The 12,274-nt window shown below is 38.0% G+C and overlaps 1 protein-coding gene across 1 annotated transcript; it reads left to right on the top strand.

Annotated features, from left to right (window-relative positions):
* Positions 1–5,583: 5,583 nt before the first annotated feature.
* On the top strand, positions 5,584–9,283 carry vgll3 (vestigial-like family member 3). The gene is made up of 4 exons (XM_077537005.1): positions 5,584–5,950; positions 6,866–7,187; positions 7,347–7,865; positions 7,949–9,283. Exons 1-4 carry the CDS (start codon positions 5,831–5,833, stop codon positions 7,987–7,989), a joined length of 1,002 nt encoding a protein of 333 aa, XP_077393131.1. The 5' UTR covers positions 5,584–5,830; the 3' UTR covers positions 7,990–9,283.
* Positions 9,284–12,274: the final 2,991 nt, after the last annotated feature.

Below are 12,274 nucleotides of genomic sequence, written 5' to 3'. Positions count from 1 at the left end.
GTCCATTTATTTTTTTTTGTTAGGGTTGTTTTGCCACCGGTTCTCACTCGCCCTGTTCCTTGTGACTACCAATAGCTCACTCGTGTCTTGTCAAGGTTTTCCTCGTCGCATCAGTTTGTTTGTATTTAGTTCCTTGGTTTATTTCAGCCTTTATCTAAGTTTTTTTGGGGGGGACTTTGTATTTAGTATATTTATAATTCCACATGCCTTGTTTGTTTTTTGTGAATAAATAACTTTTTTTTTTTTTTTTTTTTTTTTTAATACTCATGCTTCTCTGTATTTGGGTCCCCATTTTGCTTCCACATCACAAAACTTTTGCAGAACATCACTGTGAGCAGAAAATGTACGTGAATAACAAAATATGGGAGCTTAGTGACAGGGTTGACATTTTTGACTATTCACATTTAATGAAGTCGACCTTCACTTGTCGAAATGATGCTGTTACCAAACTGGCTGAGTACTATTTAACAGTTAGATTTCAAATGGATGACAAGTTTTGTAACAGATGATATATTTCACATGACGCATGACAGAGTGGACACGTTAAGCTTGACTACACACATAATGTGATTAAAATGATAAAAATCAAAGAGTAAATATTCATTCTGCAATAATCTAAGTTTTTAGCCGCCATTGAAGAAAGACAAAGTGCTTGTGGTAATATCACTGAAAAGATCGGATGTTTTCCTAAAGGGACAGTTGTCCCATAATGACAGGGGGGACACCAATTTCAGGAACACATGCAAAAATTGGATTATGATCAAAATTACTTGTTTTATCAAATAACTTGCTGCAAGAAAAAAATGATTTATTTAAATATACTTTAATTAGTGGTTTGTATTATGCCACATAAATCCGATGTGGTGGGGGGAAGCTACAACATGAAGGAAACACATTTTAAGAGACTTAACATAAACCTTTTATAGGTATGTGTGTAAATGTTTGGCCATTTCTAATAAGACTTCAGAGTTGGATTATTCTTCTGCATTTTCATAATGACTGAGTCAGCCGAGAATTGTTTTTGCATGTAGTGGCATTAGAATAGGAGTTTCACACCAGCAATTTTAATTGCTATTGTGTCTTTAATACAATATTTTTCATTCGATTAGTGAAGCAGATAACAGCCTACTGCATTTATAAATGTTCAGTATATTATTTCTCAATTAGTTCAGGGGAAACATGATGGAATGTATTCAAATCCCATTTTACTTTTCTTTTTGGTTAATTTGTTTTTACCTCTGCAGGAGTGAGTCTTGTGTGCAGTAAATTGGTAAATTGCTTCAATTTTATGCATATCCAAAACACAAACAGAAACATTTTCTACAAATAAGTCTATATTTTGTTTTTCGATGTGCTGCTGAATTTTAGATTAAATGCTTAATGCATGTCAAAGTAGCATTTAACCCTCCAACATGGAGCCCTATCTGTCATTGGATGGATTCCCCTCTGTCAAAACCACCTCGCATTTGAGTCTTCATCATCTCATTAACTTTTAGCCAGCAGCCAGGGCGGCTTCATTATCTTCACACATGCAGAATGAGTGGCAAAAGTGGAGGATGGACTAAGTAATTATGTGCTTTTCAAGTAAGGTCATGTTGAGACGCTGTGGGAATACTATCCAATGTCCTCTGGTCACTTTGTGAACAGACATACTGTTAATAACTACATACAAGAGCAGCCCTTCGTTATCTTTGCAATCAAACCTCTCATTACAATTCAGGAGATTTCCATTAATGACAAGAACAATTAAAAGTGAACGTTCAAGGCTGAGCTAATGAAAATAGGGAAGGGTGGTGCTTTTGGTGTACGAAAAAGACCTTTGATTATTTTGTTTTTTTTCCCCTCGCAACTCAATTTCCGCTAACGTCCAAATGAGTCTATGTTTCTCATTAACTGGTACCACACTGCAAATGAGCTTAATGTGTTATTTGGTGTCCCACACTGATTTTGACATGAATACGTTGTAAATTAGACACAAATGGTGGTGTTTATTCCATTTTAGAACGGCTTGCAGAATTGTAATGAGGGGATCTCACGGAATTAAACGCCGCTGACATTACATCACACCATGGACTTGAAAATACAATAGACGTGTCGTTGTGTGTGCGTGTAGCTGTTACCATACAAGCAAACAAATCGCACATACTTTGTATTATGAATTTAGGATTCTGCATTTCTACTTTGATCCAAATCTTTGTAACGGCAGCATTTTTGCTATAGCGCATTAACTCATTCACTCCCAAAAACGTATTTATACGTTTTTTGTTTTTTTTTAGGTTTTTGTATGCTGGAGCATTATGACAGCTTTGATGCAGTTTCTGACCTGAAGAGGTCACTTAAAGCAGTGGTAGTTATACAAAAAAAAAAAAAAAGGAAAAAAATGGCCAGGAGGTGGCAGCAAAGTATAAGAGATCAGCCAGGGCCATGTTGCAACAAGCTCTTTTTCCCAGTATTTTCAACGGGTTTGTGAATAATGATGAAACTTAGCTAATTCTAATGCTAATTGCTGCAAAATATAAAAACAGATACAAATATACTTTTTTTTCCTGATGAAAGAAGAGACTTTAATTTTTATTTTGGTAGGTTCCATCTTTTTATAGTAATAGAACATGAAAATGGCTGTGAGGAAATGAGTTAATATTATAATTAGGGGTGTAACAAAAACAATTAAAAAAAAAAAAAAAAAGGTTAGGCAGGCGTGTGTTTCCATTGATTCTCTCCAGGGAAAGAATGATAGCGATTATATCGCCGGATCTTCCTGATGCTGCATTCTGCTTAATGTGACTTTTCATAAACAACAGTCAGCATCATCTCGCACCTGCTTCATCAGGACTGCAGGATACATTTTTAATTAAGCATCTTAATTAACCACAATAGCTTCTTTTTTTTTCATTTTTTTTTTTCACCTAAACTTTCCAGTTTCTTCTTTCTTTTTAGCGGCTCATATGCGGAATCATTGCTTCAAGGACATCTACAGACTCAAAACATCATCACAACAGAATGCGCCTCTGAAATGTGTCTCGCTCATAAAATGTCGTTAGATCTAAAGCACTGGAGGTTCTTCCTCTCTTCCTTTAGGGCTTATAGGATTGGAAAAGCTAACAATTCCAAAACTTCACAGTAATTTCTGTCCTTTTCCATCTCTTCCCCCAGTTTCCCCCCCTTTAAAACATCCTCGAATAATCATCACTGTGCCTCATTAAGGCGCAGAGGAGTGGAGGCATGAGCTGCTCCAGATGTTTGGTGGAACCCCCCCCGAGGTCTGGTGTCTGACACGAGGAATTCATGTGTATATCTGCTGTAATGTACACTCTCAAGTGTGCAAAAAATGTGTGTGCGATGATATATACAAGTGTGTGTCCCCAAAGGCACTTTGAGTGCTCTACTGCCCCACTTCCACACCAAGGAAAGTACTGCGCGAGACAGCAGTTTGTCTGTGGGAACACTAGGTGGCGATAAGGATTACTGTTTTTAAAGCAAAATACAGACTGTAGCTTAGTATTGCTTCAAATATCCACACGTGTAGGAATACTCAACGATAAATAAAATGTGTTTATTAGAAGATTCAAGTTGAAGTCATGTGACCCTGTAGTTCTTACAATTGTCTTGAATTGATGGCCTATTTCTGTGGCATCGAATCACAACAGGAGACGACGGCTGAATAATTTGCACTCCCGATGTGAGATCAAAGTGAAAGAAAGATGGCTGAAAGTGATGGAAAGCGTTAAACCATTTGTCTGGCTCCCCTAGGTCTCCTCAGTCCCGGCAACTCCAATATTAAACTCGGCAATGACAGCAAGCTGGGTCGATCTAGGGAATAATAATAAATCAACCTGTTGTCTTATTTATGGCTGTGCAATGATGAATAGTAAACAGGAGGCAGTGTTGCTGGTAAAATAGTATTCATGTGTATAAGTGCGTGTGTGTTGTTAAGAAGCTTGTTTGACTCAAAAATTTATGATCAGATTTTTTTATTGTGGATTATTGTTGATATGTTTATTTGTCCAACCACATTGGGACAGGCATACAGTTGATATAAAAGGTCTTCAGTCATTAAAAAAAAAAAAAAAAAAAAAAAATGTGAACAAGATGAATAATTTCAAAACTCAATTGTTAGCTCAATTGTGCAAAAGTGTGTGCACCCTCTCATAAATATGATTTGGCTCTGTTCAAAATTAACCAGTAACAGTCAAACTCATGTTAAATGAGATGCTGCACAATTTAAAGAAGCTCTGATTAACACCAGATCAACTTCAGGTGTTCTAGTAGGCTTTCTCTGGCAATTTATTTATTTATTTTTATTTTTTAGCTTTCTTTTTTGTGCTCACACCAACAGCTGCTACGAACTGTACATAATTCCTGGAACATGACACGTGGGAAATGTGTTTGAACAGGGAGGGGCGTGTAGACTTTTTATATATTTTATATAGTGTGTATGTATACAAAAATTTCTCTAATCATCACATTGGCTTTGTTCTTTGAAAGCCTTACAAAAAAAAAATAAAAAATCAAATGCCATATAATGTACTATAACTGTAAATTTTCTTCTGAAACATGTCACTGTACTTGTTTCAACATGCTTAAATGTTATCCAATTTTATTTAAAAAACAAACAAACAAACAAACAAACAAACAATCTAACATTTAGTTAAGCATTGGCTACATCTTTAAAAGAAAAAAAAAATCACTGTGACCTCCAAGAATTGTTGTAACTATCAATATTTATGTATGTTGTAGTTTATGTCTGAGTAGCAATTCAAGCACAGGAAAAAAAACAACACTCTTTTAGTGTTTACAGATTTTTCCCCAATCTTTTGTTACTAGTTATTTTTTTCCCCTCTGGCAATCATTTCTATTTTTTTTCTATTGTGTTTTAACTTCTTGTTTTTGGAGTCTAATGTTGCGTTCAAAGGCTTATGGTTTTATGTTGCAAATAATGGTAGTAGCTAAGATTTTTATTGTCAGTTGGCTTTTTCTAACATAGATTTGACACAATTGACAAAACTTCACTGTATAGTGATTGAACACAAGGCCCCGCCCCCAAATCCCTATACAGTAATACAGTAACAAATCTGCTTGACCTGCCATCAACATTTTCTCCACAAGATGCCCTCATACTCTTTCTTCTGTCACTGCAAACGCATAAAGCCAGACCACACGCCGCCTTAACTTGACTTTTCCAGAATCTGTGGAATCATCAGAATGATAATCAACATCAGCGTCGCCACAAAAACAAAACCGACATCTTGATATGCAACCATTTACATTAGCTCGTCTCGAAATCCTTTGTGTCAATTCACTAACAAATTGAGGAGCTAAATATTAGAAACAGCTCTCAATATCAGTTGGGACACAAAAGAATGTGAAATTTGGGTTGCCTTTAAAGTAAAAAACTTTAGTTCATACACAGCAAATGTGTCCGAAGCAGACCTTTCCCAAATGGGCGTGTGTCAATGTGCTCCAGCCCTCTCTCACTCCCGTCTCAAAACCTAAAATTAGAGAGAGAGAGAGAGAGAGAGAGAGACAGAGAGAGAGAGAGAGAGAGAGAGAGAGAGAGAAACTCACAGCCAATCAGAAGGAGTCTGAATCTTGACAGGAGTTTTTTTTTTTTTTTTTCACTGAGCTCAAGTGTCACAAGTTTTTGGTCGACTTTGTGGCCCCGGGTGGTGAACAGCAGGAGGCACTTTGTCAGTATTCAAGCAGGACGGCATGGCCATTGTATGTGTCTGCCAATATATGGAGGCTGGGAAGAGCGAGGGGACACAACCAGCCTGAAGCTTCCGAGTCAGCTGAGTCCAGTGACAGCCTCTCTCTCTCTCGCTCGCTCGCTATGAGCTGCCTGGATGTGATGTACCACCAAAGCTATGGAGCACACCTCCTTCCTGCAGAAGCCTACAAGTCCACATACTACAACCACCATTACCAGCAGCAGCAACAACAACAACAACAGGTGAGACTGAGAGCACTTTCACTGTAGGAGTGACGTCTTTGGTTGAACATACACCGAATGAAGAGAGGCTTTGTCAGTTGTGGAATCAATACGTGAACTTCTCTTCATAGATGAAAGTGGTGAAGCTCTATAAAGATCTACAGTGTAAAATTGAATGGGATTCAATTAAAATGGATCTGAGAAGAAGAAAAAAACTTTGATTTTTATTATAATGTCAACAAAATACTGAAAATCTGGTTGGATATGTCAGTAACTAAAGAAAGTAGAACACAAACAATCCCATATGTTGCATTGGTGGAGGTCACGAGGATGTGTGTCACCTCAGATGTGATTCTTCTGTTAAATATGAAAGTGTGTATAAACATAATACAGGCCAGCGACCACTTTCGTTTATTTTGTATTTCCTGGAATAATCCCATAATTTAAATTTGTATTAGTCCCATACAACAACACCCCAAAATCATGTTCAATCACTAATTACTACACTGACAAGCGCCTATTTATGAATAATTACACAACTGTGGTTACGTCATCTTCCTGAACTGTTTTTTTCAAAGGTCTTAGAGCCAAGAGTAAATAAATTGAAGAGCAACTCTGATATGTGAATAGGCAGAAATAAATCTGCACTTTTTGACTGATCAGTTCATAGCACCAAAGTATTTCCAGTTTTACCAAAACAAGCTTATTCAAATGTATACTTGTCTAAAAACACACACACAAAAAAAAAACTTAAGGCAACAAAATGCTGCATGGCTCCTTCAACAATGTAAAATTTTGGACATATAAGGGTTATGCCTGACAGCGACGATATTCAACTTAAGTCCAAAAGAACTGAATCAACTCTACGTCTTGCTTCAATATCGGGACCATTTCCATTCAGTCCATATACTCACTACATTTCATTTCTCCTTCCAGAGGAGGTTGAGTAAGATGCACAACTGTTCAGGCCAGCAACAAGGTGGAGGACGAGAAATACTATCCAGAGATCCGGGTCTTCGTCCGGCTCCTGGAACCGAATCTGGATGTTTATCATTCCGTGATTTGGAAGTTAAAGATGGAACTCAACCAGCAGGAGCGGAGTACTTAAACTCCCGCTGTATATTGTTCACCTATTTCCAAGGGGACATCAGTGATGTGGTTGACGAACACTTTTCTCGAGCCCTCAGTCAGTCCTCAAGACTTCACAGGGACAACAAGCCGATCCGGATGACTCAGACGTCTGCCGGATCATGGAGAGGTAAACAAAGGCATTGTGATTTTTTTTTTTTTGAAAATCACATTTTGTCATTTTAACTCATTCACTGCCAGTGACGGTTATAGCCGTGAACGCTCCATTTTAACTGTGCTGGCAGTGAATGAACTAATTGACTTTGATCAATGTTTTTTTTTGCTTTAGATGGTGATTCACTCCCTGAGGGTCAAAACAGTCCAGCTTGGAACACCACCTTTCCATCCCCTGTCTCAGTGTCAGTCCACCCAGAATTCTCCCCAAGTCCTATATCCCTCAACCCCGCCGATGGAGGTCTATGGGCTGGTCACGTGCTCTCTCAGGCCAGCCTCCAACCCCTGGCGAGTCTCACAGACAGCTGGACCTACAGCCTTAACTCCGAAAGCGCAAGTGGCTACCCCAACGTTCACGATGTCTACCACCCTCACCACCACGCCCACATCCACGCTCGGCATCACCACCGACCTATGTTCCACTCGTACCCAAGCCACGGCTCAGCACTAGAGTCCAGGTTTAGTCCTCTTTTGCTCCCTGGAGTGAGGAACCAGAGCCAGTCAGCAGGGAGTTCTCCGCACAGCGAGAGTGCAAAGACAGAAATGGACCCCAGTAGTTGCAGCCCGATCACGGCGTCGTCCGTTCCCTGGACGCCTTCACCGCTCCATGGATCCTTGGAGTTGTATGACTCAGGTTGGTTCAGCCGCAAGTATCCAGTCAAGCGTTATGCAGTCTAGGAGAAGTGAGAATAACGATGTTTTGTTGTCTCTCTGCAGCTCATGAGACGACCAAAGCAAAGTCATCAGTATGGTTCTAACTGCTGACGTGCATTGGAGGACTCACCTTACACCAAACCGTTAATGCGATGTACAATATGGTCACTTCTACTACTGCTCCTGCCTTGTCGACACAATTTAGGATGGAGATGGACTCTAATTTGGAGTTCACAGCGATGCTTGGGTTACATGTCGTAGCCATTGAGAGTGGAATCTCGATTGTTCTTTCATGTTTTATTGGCGAAAACAGTTTATTTTGTGTTAAAGTGGTTCTGTTTCAAGAACTGTTTATTTCAATGGGTCAATGTCACTATAAAGTACCATTTTGTCCTCATCAGAATCACTCAATCACCATGAAAATGTAGCAGAATTATGAAACTGTAAAGTCTTATAATAAGTGGCCAAATATTTGCACACACACCAATAGAATGAAAAGTAACCAAAAACTATTTTTCTTTCTTTTTGTTCTTCTTCTTTTTTTGTTTTTGTTTTTGTTTTGATGAACAACTAAATGACTTTAGCATGTCCCACACACTGTTCTGCTAATTACAGTGTTGGTTAAATTATGCTAACCACAATTATCTTTTTTTTTTTTTTTTGTGAATCCACAGTTATTTGACAGAATGAGTCATTTTGATCAAGTACATTCTATTGTCAACACTGCATGTGTCCCTGAAATTGCTGTCCACCATGTCATTAAGGGGTAACTGCCCCTTTAAAGAACCTGCGAAAGTTTTCAGTGACATTACCACTAGCTATTTATTGCTGAGTAAATATTTCCACTTTTGATTCCTAATTTTGATCACATTATGTAAGTAGTTGGATGTTGTTAAGCTTAACATGTCCACTCTGTCATGCCAACTGATGTAAATTTGTAGTATCAACTGATACAAATACCTTTCAGAAATTAAAAATGCTAAACAGTAGACAAACGCTAAATGAAGGTCCATCATGAGCTCGTGTTAGCAAAAAAATGTCCACCCTGTGATTGTCCACCCTGTCAGCAAGTTCATACATTTTGCTGTTGACATGTACATTGGCTTGTTGCATTTAATTTGCAAGTGTGGGAGCTTGGCCATTTATAGCAACACCTACGAATGAATATGGAGTGCAAAGGAAAATCGAAACTTTCAAGGGGTGAAAAAAAAAATTAAAGTCACCTTATAGTGATATTGACTCATATACCAAATGTGTACAGTTTTACTTCATAAAGTGTGATTTCTTTGCTGGATGATGTCTGTCCCTTTAAATCTTTGCCTCAAGGGATTGTGTGTTGTATATTTTGATACTGTATGTTTTATTGTAAATAATAAATTATGATGTTCTATTTGCAAATTAATCTGTTTTTGTGTGTTTTTACAATATTGGACACTTACTGGATATTGGATTCTTCAGTCACATTAGTCAAATTTACAGCACCAAAACTGTTTGTCACTTCTATTGTTTGAATAAAAAAAGAAAAAAAGTGAGCTCAAAACAAGCTTGATTTGTAAGCATGGCGGTTTCATGCTATCAAGTATTCATGACCAATACTAAATTGTTTGCAGCTTTAAACTACTCACCATTTTGCTGCTGGAAAAAAAAAGACATCGTAGCCTATCAGCAGTACCCAGAGGAAATAGACCACATTCCACAAATAGTTATTATAAGATACCATAAGAGGTTGGTTTTTATGGCCTCTCTTCACAAAAACATGCACATTAAATCACACACACGCAGACAGCGACAAACAGCAAGAATGCGTTTGTTCTGTCTGGACAGGAAGTTTACTGGTCACGGCAGACATGCTATTCGTGAGCAGGTTTGCTCCTTTGGTAACATCACTCAAAATAGACTCAGGAAAATAAAACCACAAATACAGATAGGATGGAGATATAATGGAAGTGTTTACAGATCAAAGAGATTCTTTTACAATGTGCTGAAAGTGAAAGCGTGCTCATCCCAGACTCGATTACAGCCAGGCAGTGTTCAGTTTCTTCAGTTAAGTAACTTTGTGTGTTTTTGTGTGTGTGTGTATATTAGGTGGTCAGACAGTTGGTATTATCAACAGTGGTGGCCCACAGACATTCCAGCCTCTTCTCCTCCTTCATGTGGTTCTGTTTATTAGCCAGCAGCAGTTCGGGAACAAATCATTATGTATCAAACAGGAAGTCTCATGTGGAACACAGTCGACAGAATGTTGAAAGAATTGGCTAGAAAATGAACAATTGGATTATTATTTAAACGTTTTTTTTTGTTTGTTTATTTGTTTGTTTTTGCTACCTCGACAATCAAATTCTGAGATGCATGACCCTGAACAGGAAAATAATTTAATAAATAAATTTTACCAAAGAACAAAATGTGATGCTGGTTCACTTTCTGCAATTGCTTTTAGAAATGTAAAGCAATTTGTTTGTGTACCCTTTTTTTTCATTATTATTTTTAAATTGTAATCTACAGTACATGGGGGCTTTGCAAGCACAATTTTTTAAACTATCGACCAATTCTGAGAAAAAGCTCCCTGTTTTTTTGTCAAACAGAAAACACATGTTGGGTTCATGTACAGTATACATTGTCAACATTCAAATATGCGGTAATATATTTGCAGTGCAATGTAGAAGGGAACATTGGGAAGAAAAAAAAAAAGACGTGCATATTTTAAAAAGGTCAGCAAAATTTCGAAAGCATTAGCATTTAGCTTCTGCATGTCGAGCACTTAAATGCTAACAGACATCCCGCTGGCACCTTTGGAGAATCACTCCAGGCACTTCCACTGCAGGAAGAACAACAAAGTTTACAAAGACAATTCGAGATTCTTAAAAAGTCAGTTGAGGCACTCAAATATTCGTGATGTCAAATGGGGTTTGAAATAAGCTTAAAATGTAAAATCATTGTGGTTATTTTTTAGATACTTTCAAAATTCCACATGGAGAGTTTTTCTATTAACAAGCTATACAGCGAATACTAGAAAGAGATGAAAATACAAGGGAAGAACCAATCATTGAACAAATAGAAATGAGAGTAAATGTACTATGAGTTTCAATTGACATACAAGGAAAAAAAAACATCTGGGTCTTTTCCTCATCTGCTTTTTGCAAGAATTGCTTCTTTTGTATCCGATATGCTTCAATTCAGTAGTGCGTAATTGTACTGGATGGATGGAATTGGAAAAAATAATTAGCTTGTACTCTCTTTTTTGGATGAGTCCCATGTCAAACATTGCTGAGTTCTAACATGGATGACTGATTGCTGCCCCTTTCCAATTATTTACGAGCAAACAACAACCCATACACTCAGATCAAAACAAAAAATCAAAATGTCCTCCTTGGCCGCCAAATATGAGACTACACAATGCAGGAAATACGAGATGGCTTTTTATTTAAAGTGCGTTGTCACTGCAAACATGGGCCTATTCATCTAGTGGACAACATACAGCAACATATTTATGTAGCTATAGTTTGCAGTTGCAGGGTCATATTTAACTGACATCACCATGAATCTGATTTCTCTCCAAACTCTTCCCCTCGATGGAATCTCTCGTGGGAGGAGCGAACATATAAACCGAAGATGTACGCAATCTTGAATTTGCACCCATGTCAGCAAATCTGCTCCTTACTTGACCTTGTGTGCTCTCAGCTGGGCCTTATCTGTGTGATTTACCAGCGTGTATTTATTTACCCTGATTCTTTTGAACTCCTCATTGTTGTGTCGTAGCAAGTGTCACTGACATTAAAATATTTGTGTTTGTTCCTCCCAAACTGTGTTGTCATTAGAAAAATTTAATTTGAACGTGCTTCTGGTTTGTTATCATTTGTTTTTGTCAAGCTGGGTAAACAATTCCTGCCTCTAATTGTGAAACGTTAAGTTCTGTGAGACGCTAACCCACCATTAAGAAGCTACTCATCTATTCTGTAGCTTAACTTGGGCCCAGACATAACTGAAAGGTAAATTCAGTTCATATTTGGAGGAAAGTGGACAATTAACACTTATGGTTGTTCAAATACGCAGAATAAACGTCCGACGGACAGACCTTCTGACAGGCTACATTCCTCTGTTTGCCCCCAAACAACGAAGGAGGATACTTTACATTGTTGATTTGCCTCTTTTATTTAAAAAATGCACGTCACAGTGTGTACTTAAATATACTGTAAAGTGACATCAGAAATGCGTCTCTAAATACATTATACATGTTTGAAGACAATTACGGAAAATCTCTGGGAACTATGTTGTACACATCTGAACTTGAGTACCTTCGTTGGCATCAGGGGTTATTTGGCACAATTGTGACATAACAGCAAGCTATAGCGATGCCGGCGCCCTGAACATGCATCTTCCCTTCACATAGCC

Source organism: Festucalex cinctus, chromosome 11 (assembly GCF_051991245.1).
Source record: "Festucalex cinctus isolate MCC-2025b chromosome 11, RoL_Fcin_1.0, whole genome shotgun sequence".
In the NCBI taxonomy this organism is placed as follows: domain Eukaryota; kingdom Metazoa; phylum Chordata; class Actinopteri; order Syngnathiformes; family Syngnathidae; genus Festucalex; species Festucalex cinctus.
This window is presented reverse-complemented; position numbering and strand designations above follow the sequence as displayed.